This window comes from Zonotrichia albicollis, chromosome 3, assembly GCF_047830755.1.
Source record: "Zonotrichia albicollis isolate bZonAlb1 chromosome 3, bZonAlb1.hap1, whole genome shotgun sequence".
Taxonomy (NCBI): domain Eukaryota; kingdom Metazoa; phylum Chordata; class Aves; order Passeriformes; family Passerellidae; genus Zonotrichia; species Zonotrichia albicollis.
In genome coordinates this window covers 103,995,860-104,018,592 of record NC_133821.1, presented here as the reverse complement: position 1 = coordinate 104,018,592, position 22,733 = coordinate 103,995,860, and the positions used below count along the sequence as shown (strand labels likewise).

Here is a 22,733-nt window from a genome sequence, read left to right as displayed (position 1 = left end):
AGATGTCATGCTGCCAAAATTGCTACACCAAAAATTAAATTGAGAACAGAGTCTCAAATCCTTTGTCTGGCTAAAGCATCATATTGTTTTCAGCATCTTTGCAATGCAAAAGCAAGCAGACCACTTTGTGCATCTCTTTGTTCCTAGAGCACGTTTCTACTCCCCATGAAAACATGCATCAAGAGGTAATGTGAAGAAAGTATCAAGAATATTTTTGTCAGATGAAAATACCCACTTATTCCCCAGTCAGTTAAAATTCCTAACAAAACACATTACAAAGTAAATGGATTCCTTCTATTTAGTGCATCTCCTACTGAGCTCAGCAGCCATCTTCCAATACTTGCCCTGAATTGCAGAGAGTCCAGTGCTGCTCCCTGGTAGCCAGTGGCTGGACCAGAGTCACACTCAAGGTGTTGAAAGAATGAAAAATTGTTTCACTGCCAAAAACGTGCTGAAATGTATTTTGAAAGGCACCCTGTGAGTCTGAGTATAAAAAAAAAAATACAATTTAAAAAATTACAAAACTACAAATTACAAATTCTTAATTTGAAATTGAAATTGTTCTTATTGCTCAGCTCAAGGATTTTGGTAAATCAATCCCTCTGTAGCTTTCAATGGGCTTCAGACAACACCTTCTGGATCCAAGAGATTTTATAGATTTGTGAGACAGACAATTTATGCCAAGTGCTTATTAAGATGGTACTACAGGGGATTCCACAGTGCTGGTGCAACTAGAGACATTAAGGAGAATTTGAGTTACAAGCATTGCACATACAAGTCTCATATCTCATCCCTTATCAAAAACAGACTTATTGAAGTGCCATAAAGCCAGAAAAAAAGTCACCCATGCACTGGTCTGCAGCACAAAGGGGAGCTTTCTCAGGCAACACTGTGTAAGTTCAAAATATGTTGCCACTTCTAGTATTTTACTAAAGTAATTATACCTTCATTGTAAAGTCTTCAAAAAGACCCCAAACAAACAAACAAACAAACAAACATCAAAACCAATGAAACCAAAACAATAACTACCAAAAAAAAGTGGAAAAAAAGGTGGAAAAAAATTAAAGGTTTTGATCCTTATTTTTTTATTATACTCCAACTTTCCTAGTGTGCAATGTGAGGTCTAGATGGTAATTAAATTAATAAATTCTGTTAGCATCATGGACTGTCCTTGATGAAATTCTCACTGAAATAAGTGAAACTTCACCTAGAGAATACCAAAAAGCATCAACACTCACAATGAGAGATTTTAACTGTACAAGAAAACTTACTTGACTTTAAAGCATAAATACCCAAAAGTCAGATTTATATAAAAATCTGATATTTATTAAATTGCCATCACAGAAGAGCTCAGTACAAAATCTCTAACAAGGTGATTTTATAGCGCAGCAAACTCTCTGTTTCTCGCAGCCAAAGCTCTGGTTATGAATGCACAGTGTGCCTCCATATCATAGAATACAAAACTGGAGTTTGTCCTTGTAGCCCCATATTTGCTAAGAAGGAAGACAAAATTTAATAAAAACTGTTCCTTCTATTATTTTATTGTATCCAGAACACTCAGTTTTGGGATCATTAAATGAAAGATATTGTTACTACTCAACCTGCTCAGAATGTGCAGCTGCTATTTGGCATTTCAGACTGCATGAAAAGACAGTTCACATGCCCCAGTGACAAATCACAGCAGTAAACTATTCTCTGAACACATCACCGTCTTCACCCAAGGAGCCACTCTAGCAGAGTAGAAAGACATGCACAGAGGAAGTGACTGAAGTAGGCAAAGAGAAAAAAAGGGGAATTTTTCAGTAAAGAGCTACCTATTACCTAGAAATCTCATTTTCTCAGTAAATCCCAACAATGTGGTGGTTTTTCCCATTTAATTGAAGCATTTCCAACATGTTTGGTTTATGTCAAGCAACTAAGAGCTGAAAAATATTCTAGGCTCTTTACAAGTACTGCATCCAGGGACACATTTTCTGCAAACTCTGTACCTCATGCTGTCAGCAGAAAATGTTCCAACTGTCCAATGTTCCAACACCCCCTGCCAAATTTGATGTTTTGAGAATAGGTAGAACAACAACCCCCCCCCCCATTCCTCATTGGCCCAGGGATGACTTCTGTGTCATCTGCCAAATGTGTAGAAACCAGGTCAGACACCAATTTCCAGGTGAGAATCTGTTGCTCAGTAAGGATAATTCCTATCAGGCTGGGTAGACCCAGGCTGCAGTAGCCTGTGCCCAAGAGCAGCATTTGAGGTGCACCCAGTGTACCAAATAATGCCAAGGACTTGAAACCCTTGATTGTAAAACACCTCAAAGTTTATTTTAACATTTTACTTACTTGCAGATACTATAAGATCTTCCTATGACATACATCCCACTCTGGAATAATTTAGTAAGCAAGCACCTGACCTGAAGATACATGTACAAAAAAGAAAGCAGCAGCAGAAGCTCTGCAAAAAAAAAAGTTTTTAGCAATTATACATCAATTTTCAGCATTTTAGGGCTTTGTGTTACTGCAAGAAGCTACTCAGAAGCTCTGAAGGTTATCAATGAGAAAATACAGAGTGAGTCCTGCCAATGCAGGAGCATGATGTTTGTAATTACTTTCACTCCAAGCATTTGTAGTCAGATAAATAACTCTTGATTGTCATTTAAGACAAAGCAAATTCTCATGTACTTCAGAGTGTACTTATGCACAAGGACACTACTTGTATACCATTACAGCATCTGTAATGAATACACAACAGTGACAGCTACAGTCATTTAACTCCTGCAACATCTAGGGGCAACAGCAAAAACTACAGGAGCAATTACCTCATGCTCTCCAGCTTTTGGCCCACGTTGTTTTTGCATTTCTGTAGTTTTCTCTCATAAACACACATAAACTCCAAAAAATACCAGCACAACAGTGGTTTTCTCGTCAAACAAATTAGGTTATACAACTGCAAGAACAATAGCTCTCTAGAGATAAGGAGGACAAAAAACACTTCAAATTATTTCAAAAATCAAAGATTTCTTTTTGTTTAGCAGACTAAAACCTACCTGATTGATTTGACAGATAGCAGTGATGCCATATGAGCTCGTATCAATTCCCACCTACTGAACCAAATGCAAACAGCTTTTCCCCCCAAAGCAGCACTGGCTGTGTGGTGCTCTGGCAGGAACTGCCAGCACTGTTTTATAGGATGCACTAATCAGGGCCTGGATGACCAAGAGACATAAACCTACCCATCAATAAGTATCTTTGTAATTAAGTCAAATGTGATGTCACTAGCATGTCAGGCAGCCAACAGAAAAGTGTGCCTGCATTCATTCTAGGTCACTTCCAGGTGACCTAGAAGTCCCAAGCATAAAAAAAGACACTGAAAGGCACTAGTCCATAGAGGAACTGCCTTCATAGCTGTCTTTGAGTTTATGCTCCATGTGTGTGTCTGAGTAGCCCACGTTCACCCACATTCAGTGCTTTGAGCTGAGCAAGAGAACAGGTAATAAAACCCTTCCCCCAGCAAACCCCAACTTCCCAGATGTTAAGAAGCAAGTGATACGAAAAAGAACATTGAACTTCAGAGGATCCAGTCCATTCTATCCAATCATCCAATAAATCTGATTTGACCATGTTCTTATTTTTAATTACTGGCGGGGAATAGAGTTGTGAGAAGGATGCCTGCAGAGAGAGCCTACCCCAGCACATGTTAATCATCTAAAGGACAAATCTTGTTCTGAACACGGTGTATTTTCTGATTCCAGGGAGGATGCAAGCAGTGGATTGAAGCAATAGCTGAGAATTGTGCAAGACATAATTGACCACACCATATTTTGCTATGATGGCAGGCTTGATTCTCTACTACCTGACATCTGGAGTAGCTATTTGCACTGAGGTTCTAGGAGTGCAACATGGGTGCAACTTGATATTATAAGGTTGATTACAGAGATCATACTTGGCAGACAATGAAGGAACTTACTGTACCCAGCACATGTAACCACAAATTGCACCCAATGCCAAAAGTGCTCCAGATTCTCTGGGATGAGAGACTTCATTAACACCACACAGTGTCCACCAAAAGCTAAACTTCATGGCTAATTGTATTCCTAATTGTTAACAATTCCAAGACCAAATAAGGAAATTTAGGGGATCTTTTTGTTTGTTTTAAGTGGGCATCCTATTTTCAGTTAGTTCCCTAAGGGTGATTTCAAAGTCACTTCACTGCTATTTGGGGACAATATGCAAAATTAGGAAGTTCCTGTAACCTTAAAAGAGGAGGATGTGTCACAAAAAAAATGGTTTTCTCAAAGTCCTGGGTAATAAAACAGATTACATCACACAATCTGCTCAACACTAAAATTAGCAGGAATCCTGAGGCAAGATGGGACACAGAAGAACATACTACAGAATGTATAAAACCAAACTCAAACAGCATGAAAAAAGTAATGTTTATTTTTAATGTTTACAAAAGCATGAACACCTTATGCAAAAGCAGCACCCTGAACCATACATTTCCCTCAATCCTCCTGGGATATTGGCAGAAAGCAAGTATTTTCTCTGCTCTTTAGTGCTCAGCACACTCTGCTGAGGTAAATGGGAACCAACCCACTCATTTCCATGGAGCTCCCTCTGCCTGCATTAGCAAAGGGGCATCAGACTGCAGTGCAATGAGATGTCAAATGGGTGTCTTGCTTTAGGTATCAAATTAGATTAGTTTGTGTTTCTAACCAAGATAAATACACTATCCAGATAGTTAATTAGCTCCCCATTCTCTTCAATTTTGATTGAAATACATCTCAGCCCACATTAGCTTCATGCAAGGTTTAACTTTATGCACCATGAACAGTTTTATTCAAGTTTTTAAGAGATAGCCAGTGCTTGTAAGCTATTTTAGGACTGAGATCTTGCATCACAAAAGCTATTTGTACTTTCTTACCTCCCTTCCCAGCACATGCAGTTCAAGTGTTTACTCTGAAGAAATGTGCCCTTTAGGTTAACCTGAAAAAATGTGCAGCATTTTCATTTTGCCTTCACCTTTTTCTCCTGATGCGGAGCTGGAAGTAATTGATGGTCCTGTAATCAAATAGGCCATGCTTCTGAACTTACAGGGAAACATTTGTTTAATAGTTGGACTCAGTCATCTTAATGGTCTTCTCCAACCTAAATGGTTTTATGATTCTATGATTTATTTTTAGAAGTTTTCTGTCAAACAGAGAATATGATTGCAATGATTTCAAAGACTCACCTGGAGCAAGTTACTCATACTAAAATGATCCCTACCATAATACAGCATAATTCCCCAGCTACCCTGAGTTGAGATCTCTCCCCTCAGAATCTACAACTGATGCCTCAAAATATTTATTACATTTGTAGAAATGGCCCTGTCTTGTCTGCCATCCTATATCTAAAATAACTGACAAATACTATTTATGTTTGCAAGACTGATATTGGATCTGTGGAAAGAAAACTGCTTCATTTTCCTGCTGGAGCTAGGAATCATTCTATTAGCTCCTGCCAAATTCACATTCAAGAAATATAATTTACTTCACATATTGAAAGAATCTGCTAAGAACCCATACATATATACACACACACATACACTATGTATGTGTACACATATATACACACATGTATAGATAATTTGTAGGTAATTTTACTCTGAAAAAGTGCTAAAATAATCCAACAACTGTCACTGCTAGAGATGAGGCTAAATGAAATGGTATCACTTATATGGCATCAAATATTTAGAGACTCTGGTCCAAGAGCTTCAGAACTCTTAGCAAAAAATTATCATTCGTTGGCAAAAAAAGACAAGTTTCAAATTGTTTGAATTTAATTTTTCAATAAATTGAAAGATTTAGAAGAACAAAACCCCAATAACCCTGTAAAGAATAATTCTACTGCAAAAGATTGTATAATTTGAATTTCAGAACTGTGTATAGAAAATACACATTTATACATACTTTCATAGCAAAATTTTAAGCTTCCTTAGATTCAAAGATGACTCTAATGGATCTGTCAATATTTCACATGTGCATTATTGCCTATATTTTGAAAAAAAAAAAAAAGCTGTACAAGTTGAGCCCTGTATTCTGTGAGTCTGGCTGCATAGTCAGAAACAGAAATATTGCACTCAAGGTCATGCCTACAAAAATGCACATTTAATAAGGCCATTATATTCAAGATTGCAATGGGACTTGAATTACATGAACAATCAAATATATCATATTTAGACCTAGGAAAGTCATACTGCAAAAGATGTCCTCAGAACAGCAGTGTTCCAGTAATTTTATAACTGGGGATTTTTCCCACATGAAATGGCAAACTCTCAAAATGGTTTTATGCACAGGGCCAGACAACTTGATGTGTATGTACACATGCATTCTCACAATGAGTTTTTCATGTTTTTTTAGAATTTAATGATTACCCCAGAATTTGATAGTAGATTTCTACTCAAGTTCTGTCAACAATGTTAAAGTTCCAATCAACTTTAATTCCCTTCCATGCATGATGAAGGGGAAAAATTTTTGACTTTCAGTTATTTAAATATTTACCATCATGCAAGACATAATTCTTAAGAATTAGTCAGAAAGTGTAGCAAAGACACAATTGAACCTGTACTGGAATACTCCCCAGTATGGTGTTTCAGAGCTAGATCACATTAAGAGTATCAGTTTAGCTGAGCTGGCTTGTTGAATGAATGACAGAGCAAACAACCAATCTAACACAATTCAAGGAATGATACAGACTTAGAAGTTAGCTGCCCACATCCCATGGCAAATAGAAAGAAGTTACCCTTTAATCAAAGTGGGGTAAACGACCTTGAAATTACAGCAGGGTAACTGCATTCACACCAGCCACTACCTTGGAGCAGCAGCTGTGCTGTAAATCTCCTCTGTAGTTTTTACTCCTTTAGCTACTCCAAAGCTACAGAGCCAAAGTTACACAGCCAGCATTTTGGCTTGGTTAAGCGTAGTGGCATCTGTCCAAGAAGGAAGGGTAGATCCCCATCCCTCTTCCCCATGCCACACCACGCAAATACGCAGTTATGCAAATGCAAAAAGCATCATTACAAAGGCTGCAAGAATCAGAAGACACAGCAGATAAGAAACTTAATGGTCACATGCATTTGAGTTCAGCAGAGACAGTTTTTCACAATTCTACATTCTGCCCAAAAATCCAAAGTGGTGGTGATTAGGGATGAACCACCTCCCAGCTGAACCAACTCCAGCATTAGGAATTATTTTTTAATACAACAGACTATATCCAAAACTCTTTTTCCTAGGACTTGTTTTCTGGGTTTAGATTTTTTTTTTTTAAATAGAAACAAGACAAACCTGAGAACCAGAATATGTGACCTGCTTGCATATTATAAACAGTCACTGGATGACTGAGATACAAAAACCTATTAACGTGTCACTCACTTTATACTCACAGTTCCATGTACTCTTTCTGCACCAGTGGTGCCACTTGCCAGATACATGTTTGTTGCTACCTCTGGATATGTTTTTGACCAGAGCTGGGGGGGGGGGGAATACATTTGGACAGTAACAATGCAGCTCTTGCAGTGATAGTCAAGGAACACAGTAATTCAGGATATAGTTTCTAATTCCACCCATCTTCTACTCATTGCATGCTAAGCAGCTCAAAATGTATCTTTTAGTAATCACATTATTCAGAAGGTGTATAGATCTTTCCCTATTTTCTTCACAAAAGGAATGGTAAAAAGTCCTTTATGTAACATGTAAATGAAAATTCATCTAAAAGTTTCTACTTATTTTAGCAGTTTTGACTTACAATGGTGGCCTATCAGCAATACTTTGCCTGCAAGAATCTAACAAATTGAATTTTGACAGGTTTCAAGCAATAGCAATGTTTTCAAGGTTTTATGTTTGCTGTATGTAGTACTTTTAAACCCAATTCTCTCTCCCAATAAAGTGATGGCTGGCCTTGTAGTTAGCATGACTACTCATGCACACAACATTTCTAAATGGAATTACATGCTGTTTTCTCTCCACCATAGCATTATCTTACCATTTTGAGTACTTTGAGTCAGTGCCACAGATTTAATGCAGGTCACAGAAAACAAGCAGCGGGTCTATTTTTACTGCTTGCTTCAACCAATATATTTGTTCATATTTACACATTCTTAAAATGTACTCTTGACTTGGCTCTACTAAAAGTACCGCTCCAAAATTTCAGTTTACACTGAAATGATGACTTGATCAAAGGATACCACCAAAAATCCCTTTTACTTCCACAGGGAAACACACACTCTCCTGAATTAGTACTAACGGATATTTAGATTAGAGGACTCCATATTTCAGAAACCAGTTATTTAATGCTCAATATTCTTTTCAGCAGATGAAGAGGTAGGTATATTTCCACACAAGAAAAATAAAACAAAAACCAAACTGTAACAGATACTCAATTAAATCAAGTAATGTCTGAAAAGTCAAACACTGTTCTGACAGCACATATTTTGTCTGAAAGTACTCTCCAAGGAGGAGAAGAAAAGTTGCACATTCTGATTAGATAATACGTCATAATTTGAAATTTAATAATTTTCTGGAAAGAAAGCACAAGTATTCAAATGCTACTTCCTTTCCCTCCCCCCCACCCCCCAAGAAATGTGGGTGCCAACAAAACTGCCTGTATCAATGGTAGTATTAACTTTTGGACTGCTAAACATGGAATCAACTGCAATTCTTCCTTACATTCACCAACACCAGCAGTCTACAAGTTTACACAGAGACCATATGCATGATAATTACATAATTACAATAGAAATTCAACTTTAGTGTTGTTCTTAAAACAATCTTCATAAATAATGAAAATATCTGTGTTCTAGCTCTTCAGTAACCTAAGGTTAATTGGTACAGATAGTGTTTTTTTCTTCCTTTTATAAACCAAACTGGAGGTTCCTCACTGCCAACAATGGTTAAGGCCTGGATCAAGTTACTCTCCTTTTGCTTTTCCCTTTTTCTGCTTTTTTCCATTTTCCACCACAGCATTATTTTCTGGTTTGCTTACTCCATTTGCAACAGCACCATTTGCTATTTTGCCATTCTTTACAGGTTCCTTGGGCAGCTTATATGTCCGATAGTAGAAGTTACCAAACAGGAAAATGAAGGTGATAGCATAGAAAATGACACCCCAGTGCATCCATTTAGGGAAAGGACAATCAATATAAATAGACATGGCTGTGTGGCCAATAGTCACATGGAACTGCACCTGAAAGACAGAAAATATAGAATCAAAAACATCTGGATATATTCTGTAGGTCTGAGCGCATCAATTTATACCAATTCATTAAGTAATGAAAACAGCTGAACTGGGAGGTGGTAGGAAAGCTGTATTTGCCTGTCACATTCATGCAGACACATTTATGCTTGACCAGGAGCATCACATTTATTGTAATATCTGGCATCAGCTTCCAGAAACAGGACAATGAGAAGATAATGAGCAATCTGAATTTTCTCTATTTTGAATGTGCTTTTGTTATTCAGTTGAAACAACCAGCAAGGAAGCATTAGACTTTAACTCACACAACCCTTATATATGCTACATTTGTTTTTTTCAAAGCTGAATAAATGCTTCCATCTCCAGGAAGCACTCTAATTGAGGAGTGTCAGACAGAGAACTTTTGTAAGGAGCAGCATCTGATCCAAAGCTCTGCAAATGCAAATCCACACAGAGGCAACACTTTTTATCCCAAAAGGAGGGGAATTACTTACCAATTGCAATATGGTCAAATATCGTTTCCACCACAGGTATTTCTGAAATTTAGGGCCACAAGCTGCCAATCCATAATACATGTACATAATGACATGAATAAATGCATTCATTTGAGCTCCGAAAAAAGCTGTCCAGGAACAGAAAGGAAGACCATCATGTCATTTTGGAAAAGAGGATTCTTTTCTAGTATTACTTGTATCATTATTTTTAAGAGGAAAAATAACAAAACACAGGACATGACAGGATTCCATCTCCAAAATATTGAATAGTATAATACAGACCTGGCTGTCAACATGTGCTGACACAAACAAATGTTAATGCAAGTAGTATGCCACACTTCAGTGTAACTAGTGTCGTGGTTTGAAAGCCAAAGCTTTTTATAAGATTTTTGTTGAACAAACATCAGCGACATCTATTCCACATTAGTTGTTGTAGTATAACTGTGAATGTGTTTCTGAAGAATTATCAAAAGCTTTATTTGACAATGTAAAGTATAAAGTACCATGCTCTGAATTTGAATCTTTTAAACTGTATTTAAATGCAAAAGGTTCACTTTTCAGCAAGAAGTCAAGAAACTCACATGGAAGTCTGATTAAATAGGGCAAAAAAAGCCCATACGAAGCATGACTTGACTCATGTTTATAAGAACTTTAAGGCATTGCCAGGTGACTTTGTCTAAATTAATAATCATTAGTTTCTTTATTTATGATTTAAAATATCCAGCATTCTTAAATATGTCAGTGTATAGTATAACATTTTCCAGAATGATCCACGTTAGATGCATGCTGACAGTTTCATTTGCATTAAGATCCATTTGCTTTGTCAAGATTAGCAGCCATTTAACAGAAGCACATTATATTTTGTTAAAGTATTCTTACACTGACAGAGAGGCTCAAAAATGCTCTAGTGTATAAGATTAGGGCGATACAGACAATAGCTGCTGACATCAAACAGCTCAGATGCCCTTGTGGTCTGGACCAGTTGTTGTAATAGAGTCTAGTTTATAATAGACCTGTCTATGTAAGCAAAGTGCCATCAACTAGAAAATAGAAGAACACAGATCTATCCACATTTATGCAGTGCTGCTATATAAATGCAGAAAAGAAACTGCTGCTTTTCCTTTTGCAGGCTCTAGAAACTAAGAGGCAGTGCTAGAACATAAAGCTTGAAAGAAATCTGGAAATAGTTGTAACTGTTGCATTAAAAACTGCAGATATTTAGCATGAAAATTCTGAAAAGGCAAAAAGGGAGTGGGCCTTCTGAGCTATCCAGGGAATTTCTAAGCAAGACTACAAGTAACCATCCAGTCTCCAATTATTTTATTTTATAGGTGCAGTTGCAAATAAAGATCATTAAACATCTGGTTGAATGACCTGCTTCCTGCATATTATGTGAGAGAAATTGAAAGGCAGTCAAGAGACACCGAATTTACATATTTTTTCATTGCAATGTAAGTGGTCACTCAGTACTAAATACCTATAGTAAATGGGAGCATAAACCACCCATGCATTAAGTGTTAGTGTGGTTCAAAAAAACAAAAAACAAAACACCAAACCCAAAATATTAGTTTGGTGTTCATAATATGTTATTTTGTGTTTACTAATATACCACACATCAAAGGAAAGAGGGCATTTTCCCTGTACCCTCAGCTCTGCAGAGCTCTCAATTTGAGATAAGGCTGAACAATAGGAACAAGAGTACAATGTTGGCAATGAAGGGTGTGGCAAGTAAAATAAACAAAAATAAAATTATTTGATAGAGGCTTTAGAAGAGAAGCAAGGGGAAAAAAGGCTGATAATGAATTTAGACTTGGGTCATTATGAATAGGCTTTGAAAGTTAATTGACAGATTTATTGGCTCACCTCCAAGGGAAGGTTTGAGAATTTTATATTTGCCTCTCAATAAAAATAAAAGCAAACCTCAAACTCATATACAATGCCAAAATAACATCTCCATTGTCTTCATTAAATTTTCACACAGAATGTGGCCCATAATTAGATTTTGCAGCTCTCTGTATCTGCAAAAATTAAAGTTAAGCAAGATGCATACATCTTTCTGTTTCCCACAGATACAGATACTTTCAAAGGCAGAACTTCAGGCTTGCAACTGATGCCCATGAGGAAAAGAAAAGAAGTTTTGCAATTCATTAGACTATTGCCCTGTTATCTTTTCCTCCCCCATGTTTCCCACAGAAGGAGGCCGTATGCATTAATGAACAGTTTTGTATATTATTAAGTCAAGTCTGTAACATTTTCTTCTACTGCTCCCAAACAATAATAATTCTCCCTTCTGTCCAGTCAAAAGCATATGAGAGGAAGGGAACTCACCTTGTCCACCTGCAACCCACTTAATACCAATCCACCACAAGGTGAACATGGTGAAATGGTGATAGACATGAAGGAAACTAATTTGGTTAAATTTCTTCCTCAGGATGAAGAATACTGTATCCAAATATTCAATTCCTTTAGAGACATAATACCACCATAGAGCAGCAGCTATCTGCAATGAAAAACAGAGACTATGTAAGTTTGAGTGATTCCAAGCTGAATGGAATAAAGTTCTCACCATCTAGCTACTGTAAGAGAAGGACATGGCTTCCTTCCCTAAATCTTGGTTAAATGTTGAGTTGGAATCAAACATCTGACAGTATGAAAACAACAACAAAAAAATACTCCTTTCATCTGTTCTGGACATGGAAGAAGATTATGGAAGAAGATTATTCTTAGCCTGTTGCTCTCAAATCACATCTGTAAAAAAGAGCTGATATAGTTAAAAGCTCTGCCATATCTGAACAGTTTACCAGTTAAGCATGGGAAGTTTGTGTCCTCATTCTCTCCTAAGCTTTGCAGAAGCTTTGCCACAGGGCTTCCCCCTCTAATGAGGCAACACTTTGATGTGGTCAGAACAATGAGGCAGAAACATGACGATAAAATGAAGTTACAAAGGTGAAACCTCCAGTACCACAGGCATATGGATGGAAAGATATCAAAAAAAGTTAAATGGAGCACAGATTTCACATTCCTTATAGCAACATTCCCTCATCTTCTTCTGGCCTGCTCAGTAACTCCCTCTGAAAAGCAGCATTCCCCCAGTGGCTCTCTGCTATTCAGGGAGTAGGAAAAAAGAGACCACAGGAGCCATACAAACTGAGCAGGTATCATCCATCTACCCAACAGGGAAGTGCTACACACCCAAAATTCTTTTTCTCATCCACCCATCACAGCGCATCTTGCCCAGGATGCAACACAAACAGGGCTTCCCGCTGAAATTAGGATACTGTCAAAGCAAGTAAAGCCCAGAAGCTCTGTGTAGCAATATGCTAATGCTATGATATGGGAGTATGGTGGTGGTAGGGACTCCCTCCCAGATCCCAAAACATAGCAACAAGTCTCGTTTTGGCATTGTAAGTCATCCAGCTTGTTATGCAAGGGTGGGACCAGATGGTGACTCACACTGAGAGTGGAAAAAAAAAAAAAAGGAGTTGGAATTGGTACCACCAGCAAGGAGAGCAGGCAATGTCACAATACACTATTTGTAAGATGTTGGCCTTGTCTTTCAGGACTCAGTTGATGGTAAATGAGACTTTGTTAACTTAATATGGTGTGAAATAACCCCACCACCTCCTCAGTCCGCAGGGAAGACAGAAGATAAAATAATTAATACAGAACAGCTTCCCTTCCCAACTCCACACATACTTCTTGGGGAGAGAAGGGGAACCATAAAGAGCTGTAGAGAGTGATGCTATAGCCCTGCATGGTGTTTTCCTCCATCTCTCCAAAGCAGTGGGAAAGGACAACATCTCTCCACAGACTAAGTTTGTCATAGCCATAATTGGTCTGGTGAACAGTTTAGGAGAAATTACAGCAGAAGCAAAAATGCAGCACAGGAGAAGAGTGCTGCATATCTGCATTGCAGGCTCTGCAGTTTCCCAGAGGGACTGCACATCTCACTGATGCCAAACTGCAGCCTTCTATGTTATATATCATTACTATATATATTAATGAACACCCTTCTCTCTCTCTGGATGTGATTTAGCCCACTTCACATCTTGAGAAGAGGAGGCAGATTTTTTCACTTTTATATGAAGAGATATTAATATCTAAAGCTGGAGAGAGGCTTAATGACAGAAGAGTGACTCCCACAGATCTTGGAGTTCCCAGACACACAGGCAAGCTGCAAGAATTATATTTATATATATATATACATATATATATATATATATATATATGCATATATTGCTCAATATCCAGTACCGCCTCTGGGACAGGTAGTCAGGTATTTAATAACACCCACATTAAGGTTTGTTCACACCCAATGGGTTAGCATAACAGTCCAGCATCTCTTACAGGTCTTTGCTAAAGTTGTACCTCTTACATAAATTGAGATAAGCATCTTTTCATTTCAGAAGTTGACAATAAACACTTTGGACTGTATAGCCATAAAATGACAATCCAGCACTGCAATACTTTAGCTCTCTCTTTGGAAGTCCTCTCTTCAAAGAAACTTTTAGAGAACCAGGAGGTCAATCATAAGCAAACTGCCATAAAATCTTTTATAAAGTAAATGGACATTTTTGTTAATGAAACAAGGGAACAATAAGTTAAATAGCCCATAGGTGAATAGCCAATTTACTGTGACACAGAGTAAAATATGAAAATCCTACAAAAATACTTCTGCCTTATACCCAAAGTGCCACAAATTCAGTCTATGTTCTTGGACAAGTCACATAACACATCTCATTGCTCTTCTTTTGAATTGCACCTAGCAGAAAAAGCAATTGCACTCCATGGGCAAAAATAATCTGAACTTTTGACAAAAATGCTTCCCATCACTTTAGAAAAACAACAGGACTCTTTGAAGGATTATACCTGCTGATTTTGTGTTCCTGTAGATTTTTTTGCCTGTCAGCTTCTTTGCTTAGTTACTATCATCAAATTTTCTATCATTTACTCTCAAACCTGATAGGTTTTGTGTACTGATGATCTATTTCAGTACTTCCAGTGACTTCTACACACATTTTCATCATTAGCTTATAGAAAAAAATGAAACAAATGTCATTTGCCTGAGGCCATGCATAAAGTCAGTGAAAAAGGGCAGAAACAGAGAACAATATGCTGATATGTAAGCTCTGTCAGGAGCAGATGGGTACTATTAAATTTCTTTTTCAAAGCATCAAAAATCATGGCCTAACCTTTAGCCTTCGGACACTGCATGCAAGAAAGATTTACTTGAAAAGAAAAGGAATAATGCATTAAAAAGGCACATCCTTGTAATGAACAATACTAGTCACGACTATATATTTTATAGTAATTTTCATATGTACCAATCTAAGTCTGTTAAAACACCAGATGGCACAGAAAGATTACATTACAGCCTAGGATTAAGAGGGTCAACAAGAGGTCCAATCCCATGTCCTCTGCCTGCTGCAGGGTTTTTGACTGGAGGGCTGTTTTATTACAGGACTCTGTTTCTGCAGCATTTTTCCTCATTTTGGGTTGGAGACATTTATCCATTAAGGGATGTGAAGGGACCCCTTCTTGGAAGGTCACAGCAATGTGAAAAATTAAAATAGCTTTTATAGTGAATTTTCAGTTCATTATAAAAGTTCACAAGTTTTCAGTTCACAAGTTTACAGAACTTGTGAAGTCAAGTTTACTGAATTTTAAAGTATATTATATCTTTTTCATAAGAGGAAACCACTCAAGCTCTAGACATAAATACTAACAATGCAGAGTACAATTACAATATAGAAAACAACCACTGCTTGGCTTCATGATTACAATCAGCACACTTAAAACAAGAACCAATTCACACAGGCCCAAATTCCCAATTTTTCAGAAATGCAAATAAAATAGATGAACTTTGACCTGGTAAACAAGGACACACAAACATAAGCAGAGGGGGGAAATGACTACTGACAGACACCAGCATACATTAAGTTAGACAGTGTTGCAAAATCATTCACTTCAAATTCTGAAGCTCCCAAAGGAGTACTACAAAGCATGGATTTAACATCTCAGCCCTTTGCACTTATTATTTTGACTCTTAATCGATAACCAAAAAAGTTTTTGCAAGTTACATCTGTAGATCCCTCTAAATACTTTCTAAGAGGTTTTCTATCCCCTTTTCTTTCTGTCTGCTATGAACATTTTATTTTTTTCCATAACAAAACCACTCAACTTCCTGCCAGCAGTCAGTACAGTGGCTGCCCACTACATTCAGCAGATAAGTCATTCACAAAGGAGTTTATTTCAGCAAATATTTCGGCAACTGGGGAATTTAATTTTCATCCCTGCTTGCTCCAGTTATCCATAGTTTCTTGTAGAAAAGTCAGGGGAGCCTGAATGAGATTAATATGTGTAGGTAGGTGCAAAACACTAAGCAGGAGGAGCAGCTTCTTCACATTTTGTGTGAACTACCTAGACAACCATCAGTGGAAGCCAGAAGATAGATATAAACTTCAAGAAAATATACAGACAAATACATGGAAAAATATTCCCCTAAAAACTGGCAAAACCAAAGAGGCTTTGTCTGACTAGAGAGTTCTCTGAGCCACAAGTTGCTGACTTGCTAAACTGTACAGGGGAAGTGCCACCACCTGCCCTTACTCTGCTCCCTTAAAATCGCTGGCTTACTGTCTTGGTACGTGATGTGGGTTGGAGAGGCAGAAAAGAACATTCTCTGGTATCCAGGATAGCCAAACTTGTTTTCTGGGAGCTCTCTGTAGTCTCTTGAAGGACAAAGGATGGTTTCTTGACCTCATATTTTGATCAGGAGCTTTACACAGAGGAGGCCACTCAATGTGATGGCAATTTCACAGTGGCACATTTCCAAAAAGCCAGAAACAGGGCCCCTACCAAGGCTCATATGCTGCCATTTAGACTACTCTATACAATTAATTTCACATTTTTTAACATTTGTTCCAAATTTCAAAGCCCCAAATAAAGTCATATATGAAGCTCTGCTTTTCAGAGCATGTTCCATAATGCTTTCTGGGCTCAGTGCTGCTTCCATGTGAGCCAGCCCCAGTCTTCTTTATCTGAGCAACACAGGATTTATTTACTCATTCCCTTGCAAACATGGTCATTGCATTTGGAATTGATTCTACTGTTGCAGTGCAGCATTTCTCTGCAGAGCAAACCTGGTGCCAGTAAAAGCCAGACATTTAGTATCTAGAGCTATTAAAAGGACATGAGAGATGTGCTAAAATACTTATCAATTCTATACTCAAAACTACAAAAACATTTTAAAATTGCTTTTGCAGGTTTGTTTTATGAAAGATGATGGTGAACGAAATCTTGAGGAGGTTTGGATGGGGTTGGTTGGTTTTTTTGGTTTGGGGTTTTTTTTGTGTGGGTTTTTTTTTTTGGTTTTTTTTTTTTTTTGGGTTTTTTTTTTTGCCTGACAGTGTCAAAAACCAGCATACCTCCTAAATCCAGAGCATGACATACTGTAAAGCAGGAAAGAAATGTATCCCAGAATCCTCAGTTTGACAAAGCACACTTGTGGAAAGTACAATTTTCTACTTGCAACTTATTTACCTAAACTGAGAATTCATTCAAAAGGACTACCAGAAAATGATCAAGAAAAGAATCTTGACTGATAGCATACTATAGACTTGCTGCAGCAACCTGAGACAACTCCATTTTCCCTCCTTCCTCAACTCCCTCAGTTGCAAACTGAACATGCTACAACTTAAAACTTCAGGGATAAATTTTATGCAAATCCACAAAAATGGCAAATAATTTTATAAAATTTAAAAAAAAAAGAAAAAAGTCAGGAAGTCAAAAGAGTAAATATTGCTAGAGCAATCCTTCCTATCTGGACACATTTTAAAGCATAAATACATTCTTCAGGTCATTTTGCCTTTAATTCATTGTATAATAATGCTGTGTTTGTCATAACAAACAAAATGGATGATAATTCTTCTGAGCAGGTCTGACCTCTCCACTGCCTCCCACAAATAAGTGCACCTAAAAGTAAAGCTATGAAACAGACCACTGCTTGTATTTAGCTAGTATAAAAATTCTTTCAATATATACCACACCAGTCCTCAATGTCATTCAGCTAAGTGCAAGAGCATTCTATTTTGCTAATCTATTAAAAACTCCAAACATGTCAAGCACTTGCTATACTCTGCTAGATCTTGTTTTCCCACAAAAATTTTAACAGAATCATTCTAGTGACTGCCATAGTGAGAGCACTGTATCTGCAAAGGTAAAAGATTGCCAGCTGCAATAAGGCCAATAAAATTCTACACACAGAGCTGTTCTGCAGTATCAGCCATTATAAGCAAGGTGTAAGACTCAAACCTTTTGCTCTCACTATTGCCATGTGCACAAGCTTTTACTAACACTGTCCATGGACAGCCACTCACAGACAAACATCTTTCAAATTACCATAAACATAACACATTTTCACTGCATTTTCAGGGACATGTCCTAATCTGTACATGGAACTTGCAAGAACAGCTGAGAGATTCTCAGGTGTCAGCTCTGCTGGAAGATAAGGTTTAGTATGTGAGGTAATCAACAGCATTATGAAAATGAACAAGGAACTGCACTTTGCTTTTAATTTGGGTGTTTTCCAAAACCCAGATATTTGAAATCTAAGATTATACAATGAAATCTACTGATAATACATTTGCCAAATGCCAGCAAGGCCTCATAAAACCAAACATGGGTAAAGGAGACAAAGAGTTGCCACACCAGGATGGGTGAAGTGCAACCACAAGATAAGATGACAAATCTCACTTGCTTTGATCTAGCCAGGACACACCTCCTTTACTGTGGTTACCCTGGTATCCAAACTTCAGCAACTCTGGGAAGCAAAGGATGTACACAAGTTTACCCTGGATGGTACAACTGTGGATGAAGCCAAGGATGGTATCTTTAAGACTCCCCTTACTTGCAGCAGTCAGATGCAAGCTAGCACAAATATGCTGATGCACTTTGATTAAACCTGCCATGTAGGATGTAGTCAAACCTGAAGTGGCCTGGGAGGATGTAACGGGACACAGCCATTGCTGACAGCAGCTGTGGAAACACTGTTTTCAGAAAAGGCTTAAACCATCATGTAGTGCTATATATTACACACATTCATATGCAAACACAAAAAAGAAATACTCACCCTAACTTCATAAACATTATCTGAATAATCCACACTCTGGCAGACATAGCTGTACCCTCGAGCTCTTGATGACAAGAACAACTGAAAATATTAAAGTCATAGATGAGAGGAAATATAATACATAAAGCACATTTATAACAATTATCAGCAAATTTCTTGCTACATCAAACTTACCAGAACAGAAATACTTAAAATATTATTAGTCCTAAAAAAGTTATTGAAGAAAGCCAATATTTAGTACTAACAACTTATTGTTACAGATTATTTATTTTTTTTCTTGTAAATTAAAAAGTAAGTACTATTTTTTCCCTGCATGTATCTGCCCAGATAATGAGAACCTTGTACAACAAATTCTAGTATGACCTTAAGCTATTTGGACACTAGTATTCTTTCTGATGGCTCTAGCTTCAGAAACAGAAAATACCTAATTTCTTCCACTACAACTGACAGAAATGCTATTCCCAGTATGGATTCAAGAGACGGGAATTGGATAATTTGGATCCACAATTCTAGGCACAGTATAACAACCAAAATCCAGAACCTCCCCCCCTCACTTTGAACAGCCAAATCTGAATACCCACTAAACACAGTGAGGGAAAAAGGATGGAGAAAAGTTCCCCATTTTGGCCAACAAAAAAGCAATTGAAGTGCTTCTGTAGAGCCTCTCTGTGCTTAGTTAAGCGCATTGCAAAAACCTGGACAGGAGAAGACAAAATTGACATTTGAACAAGTTCCCACTGGAAAGAAGTACACTTGTCTAGAGTTGTACAAAGTTCAAGTAACACTGATCTTGACATTCATAAATGTTATGATCCAAGAATTTTAAAGCCACGTAATCCCTCTATTAAGGATCAAAGAGAGAAAGAAGTGGAGCAGACATAAATTGGAGTGATAGAAAAAGATTTCAAAAAACCTGTAATGGACAGGCACTGACTACTCTTACCACTAACCTGACTTCCATCTTATTTACAACATAGAAAACCTTGTGAACCTCTGGACTTTTTTGCTGCACGTGTGTTAAAGGAGGGAAATGAAAGAGCTGCCCACAGAAATTATCCTAGAAAAGAAACTGAACTACTTCTGCTTCATCTAATTCCATTTACAAATTCTGTAACTAACTGGAACTCCAGTGTGGTCCCACATGGGCAAAAGCACATCCAGTACCAATAGAGAGGAGCAGGGAAAGTTTAATTTGCACTGTTACAGAAACCAACCCATCTCTACTGTGACCCACTGGATAACTCAACCAAGGTTAAGTTACTGCCTTGGTAAAAGGCAGTAAATTGACTTCACCAGACTGCCCTGAAGTAGAATAAGAAATTCATGATTCTGTGGCAAAATAGGGTCTATTCCATTGTGACTTCTGCAGGTTCTAAGCAAAATTTGCGCCAAATTTTGACCTAAACTTGAATTCAGTGTATGAGTCTTGCACTAGACTCATGTGCTGAGTGCTTTATGACTACTATTTAACATAAACTCCCACAGATGTACAAAAGAGCTTGCCATCAGGATGGTTATTTAAATAACTTTTAAAGGTGTTTCACATTCAAATTCTCTTCTTAGCAATGTCTGGAAACTTTACAATCACTCACAAAATACAAGCAGTATCATTTTACTCATAACAATTACATTAAAACTGGTGTGAATTACAATAGTGGCACAGTGGTATTGTAAACTTTGGAAGAAGAAATTGCCTTGTTACAGGGAGCCACTGAAACCTGAACACCTTCGTGCTATCAGTCTCTACAATCAAGAAAAGACTTGTTGGAAGTGCTGTATCCATTGCCTCAACGTCCATTGAATAACAACTTACCCCTAGAACAGAAGAGGAAACTACAACCTCTGTGTATAAAGTTATGAGCTTTCAGCATATCAACAAACATGTGTTTGTAGTCCCACTCAGTTTTACATTAATTCAGTGACATGGAAATGCTACAAACACATATCCTATAAGAAACATAGGTCTGAAAATTATTTGACTGCAAGTTTGGGATCATTCAGTTTATGGATGAAACAAACAAGTTTCTAAGAATATGTGAAAAAGACAGGCATTGCAGTAACACTGCAGAACTAATTTCAGGAGTTTCAGTTTTAACCTGCCAAGATGATTGGATTTAATCTCTTCCTTCAACTATGCTTTCATGTCAGCATTAAATTCTTTTGTACCTGTCACACTACTTAGTTGAATAATCCAAGAAAATAGTTTAGACAAAATGATGACTAAGGTGTGATGGTTAAATTTTACTAAACCATGCCTTAAAGAGAGGCTGAAATAATTTCATGATTAATGATTTTATGCTAGGAGCTCTGGGAAAGGGTCAAAATCCAGATAATCATCAGATATGCCGTTTTTTCCTGGCAAAAGTACAGAACAGACCAGGCAGTTCTGCAATGCTGTAATTTTAAATGTCTTCTTCTGGAAACAGATTTTGAAAATCTATGATCAGAGGTGTTCCAGGAAGACAACTCCTGATGCAGTCACAGCAGCATAAACTTAGCATCAGCCTTATTCTGTACAGTGATCCTTGAACAATAATTACCAAACTGTTAAGTAATCCCAGCCAGCTGCTGCTACACAGCTGTTCCACTGCAGTGTTACTATTCATTGCCTCTGTCCAGAAAATCCAACAAAGGAAAAATGCAGCAACACGGAAATTTATTACATGTAACACACTCAGAACATTGCAAACCAAATTTTAGAAGCCTGTATGCTTTTATTTAAAGTTATAGCTCACTTCATTTTTATGCTTAAAGATAACGTCCAGACAAGATACTTTTCCTCACTACAGACAATGGATATCTGAATTTCTAAATATTATAAACACATTGAAAGAGTAAACAGCTCAATTTCTAACAAGATATGTTCTGATACCCTTTAGGATTATTAAGATGAAAAAAAGCATCAGTTACGGGTGTTAAATTTACAGATTTTAGTCTCTCCAGTATTTAGACTAACATAAACCTAAGAAGAACTTGGAATACCTCAAACACAAATTCTCTCTATAGATTCATTTAGTATACTTATTCTCAAACAGAAACTACCTATTTATAGAAATACTCACCTCAAAGGCAAACTCATCTGTAAAAGTCTGTGCAAAACTCTCAATAGACATCAAGAATATGCAACATCATTTTCATTTTGACATCCTCACACCTCAGTAAGAATTCCCTCTTGCAAGAGGGCATACACACCTCTTTGAAAATGAAGAAGTTGAGCAGAACCATCCCAAAGTTGTAAACAACCAACAGGAAGCGCAGCTGGAAGGGTTCTCTCGTCTTCATCCACTTGGGGCCCAGCCAGACAGTGAGGAGATAAATAGTGCTGATAGTCAGTGTTGGGAATGGAGACTGCATCAGGGGCCAGTCATCAACACGTTTGTCTGGGGAGCCAAGTAAACAGGAGTCAGCAAGGTCTCAGTAAAATAGATTCCATCATCACTTTAGCATTGAATTTTTTAAGTATTATTTTCTCCCGGAATAGCTGCATCAGATAGTGGAAACACAATGCATTCATTCTTTCTAGGAAGGTTAAAGAAAATAGTTTTTAGGAAAAAACCCACTATATCACATTACCTCACAGAGAGATTCATTATGTCATTCAAGTTCTCTTGTCCAGTTCTACAATCCAAAACAATAAAGCAAACAGAATCACATGAACAAGTCAACCCACTAATCCCCCAAATGGATTTTGCTTATGGTGAATACTGGCTGCAGTGGCAATATAACCAAATGTTCATCACCATTGCAAATGAAAGATACACAGATTTGGCAAAACACTTATAAAACCAGTAGCTTTTATTAGTTTAAAATTAGGCACTAGAAAGTCTCCTATAGAGTTTATACAGGTTGTATGACGATAACCTTTGCTACTTGATGTAGGTCAG

General features: G+C 37.4%; 1 protein-coding gene across 3 annotated transcripts in view; it reads right to left on the bottom strand.

Moving 5' to 3' along the window:
* Positions 1-2,297: 2,297 nt before the first annotated feature.
* The window catches only part of ELOVL4 (ELOVL fatty acid elongase 4), a 39,792-nt gene continuing 19,356 nt past the window's right edge, over positions 2,298-22,733 (bottom strand). For all 3 annotated transcript variants that reach the window (XM_005485932.4, XM_074538332.1, XM_014266335.3), the window contains exons 2-6: positions 22,042-22,229; positions 18,850-18,930; positions 12,048-12,219; positions 9,720-9,847; positions 2,298-9,216 (exon numbers count right to left, since the gene is read on the bottom strand). In XM_005485932.4, the coding sequence (XP_005485989.1) occupies positions 8,941-9,216; positions 9,720-9,847; positions 12,048-12,219; positions 18,850-18,930; positions 22,042-22,229 (845 nt within the window). In that variant the 3' untranslated portion in view covers positions 2,298-8,940. The remainder of the gene's footprint in view (positions 9,217-9,719; positions 9,848-12,047; positions 12,220-18,849; positions 18,931-22,041; positions 22,230-22,733) is intronic.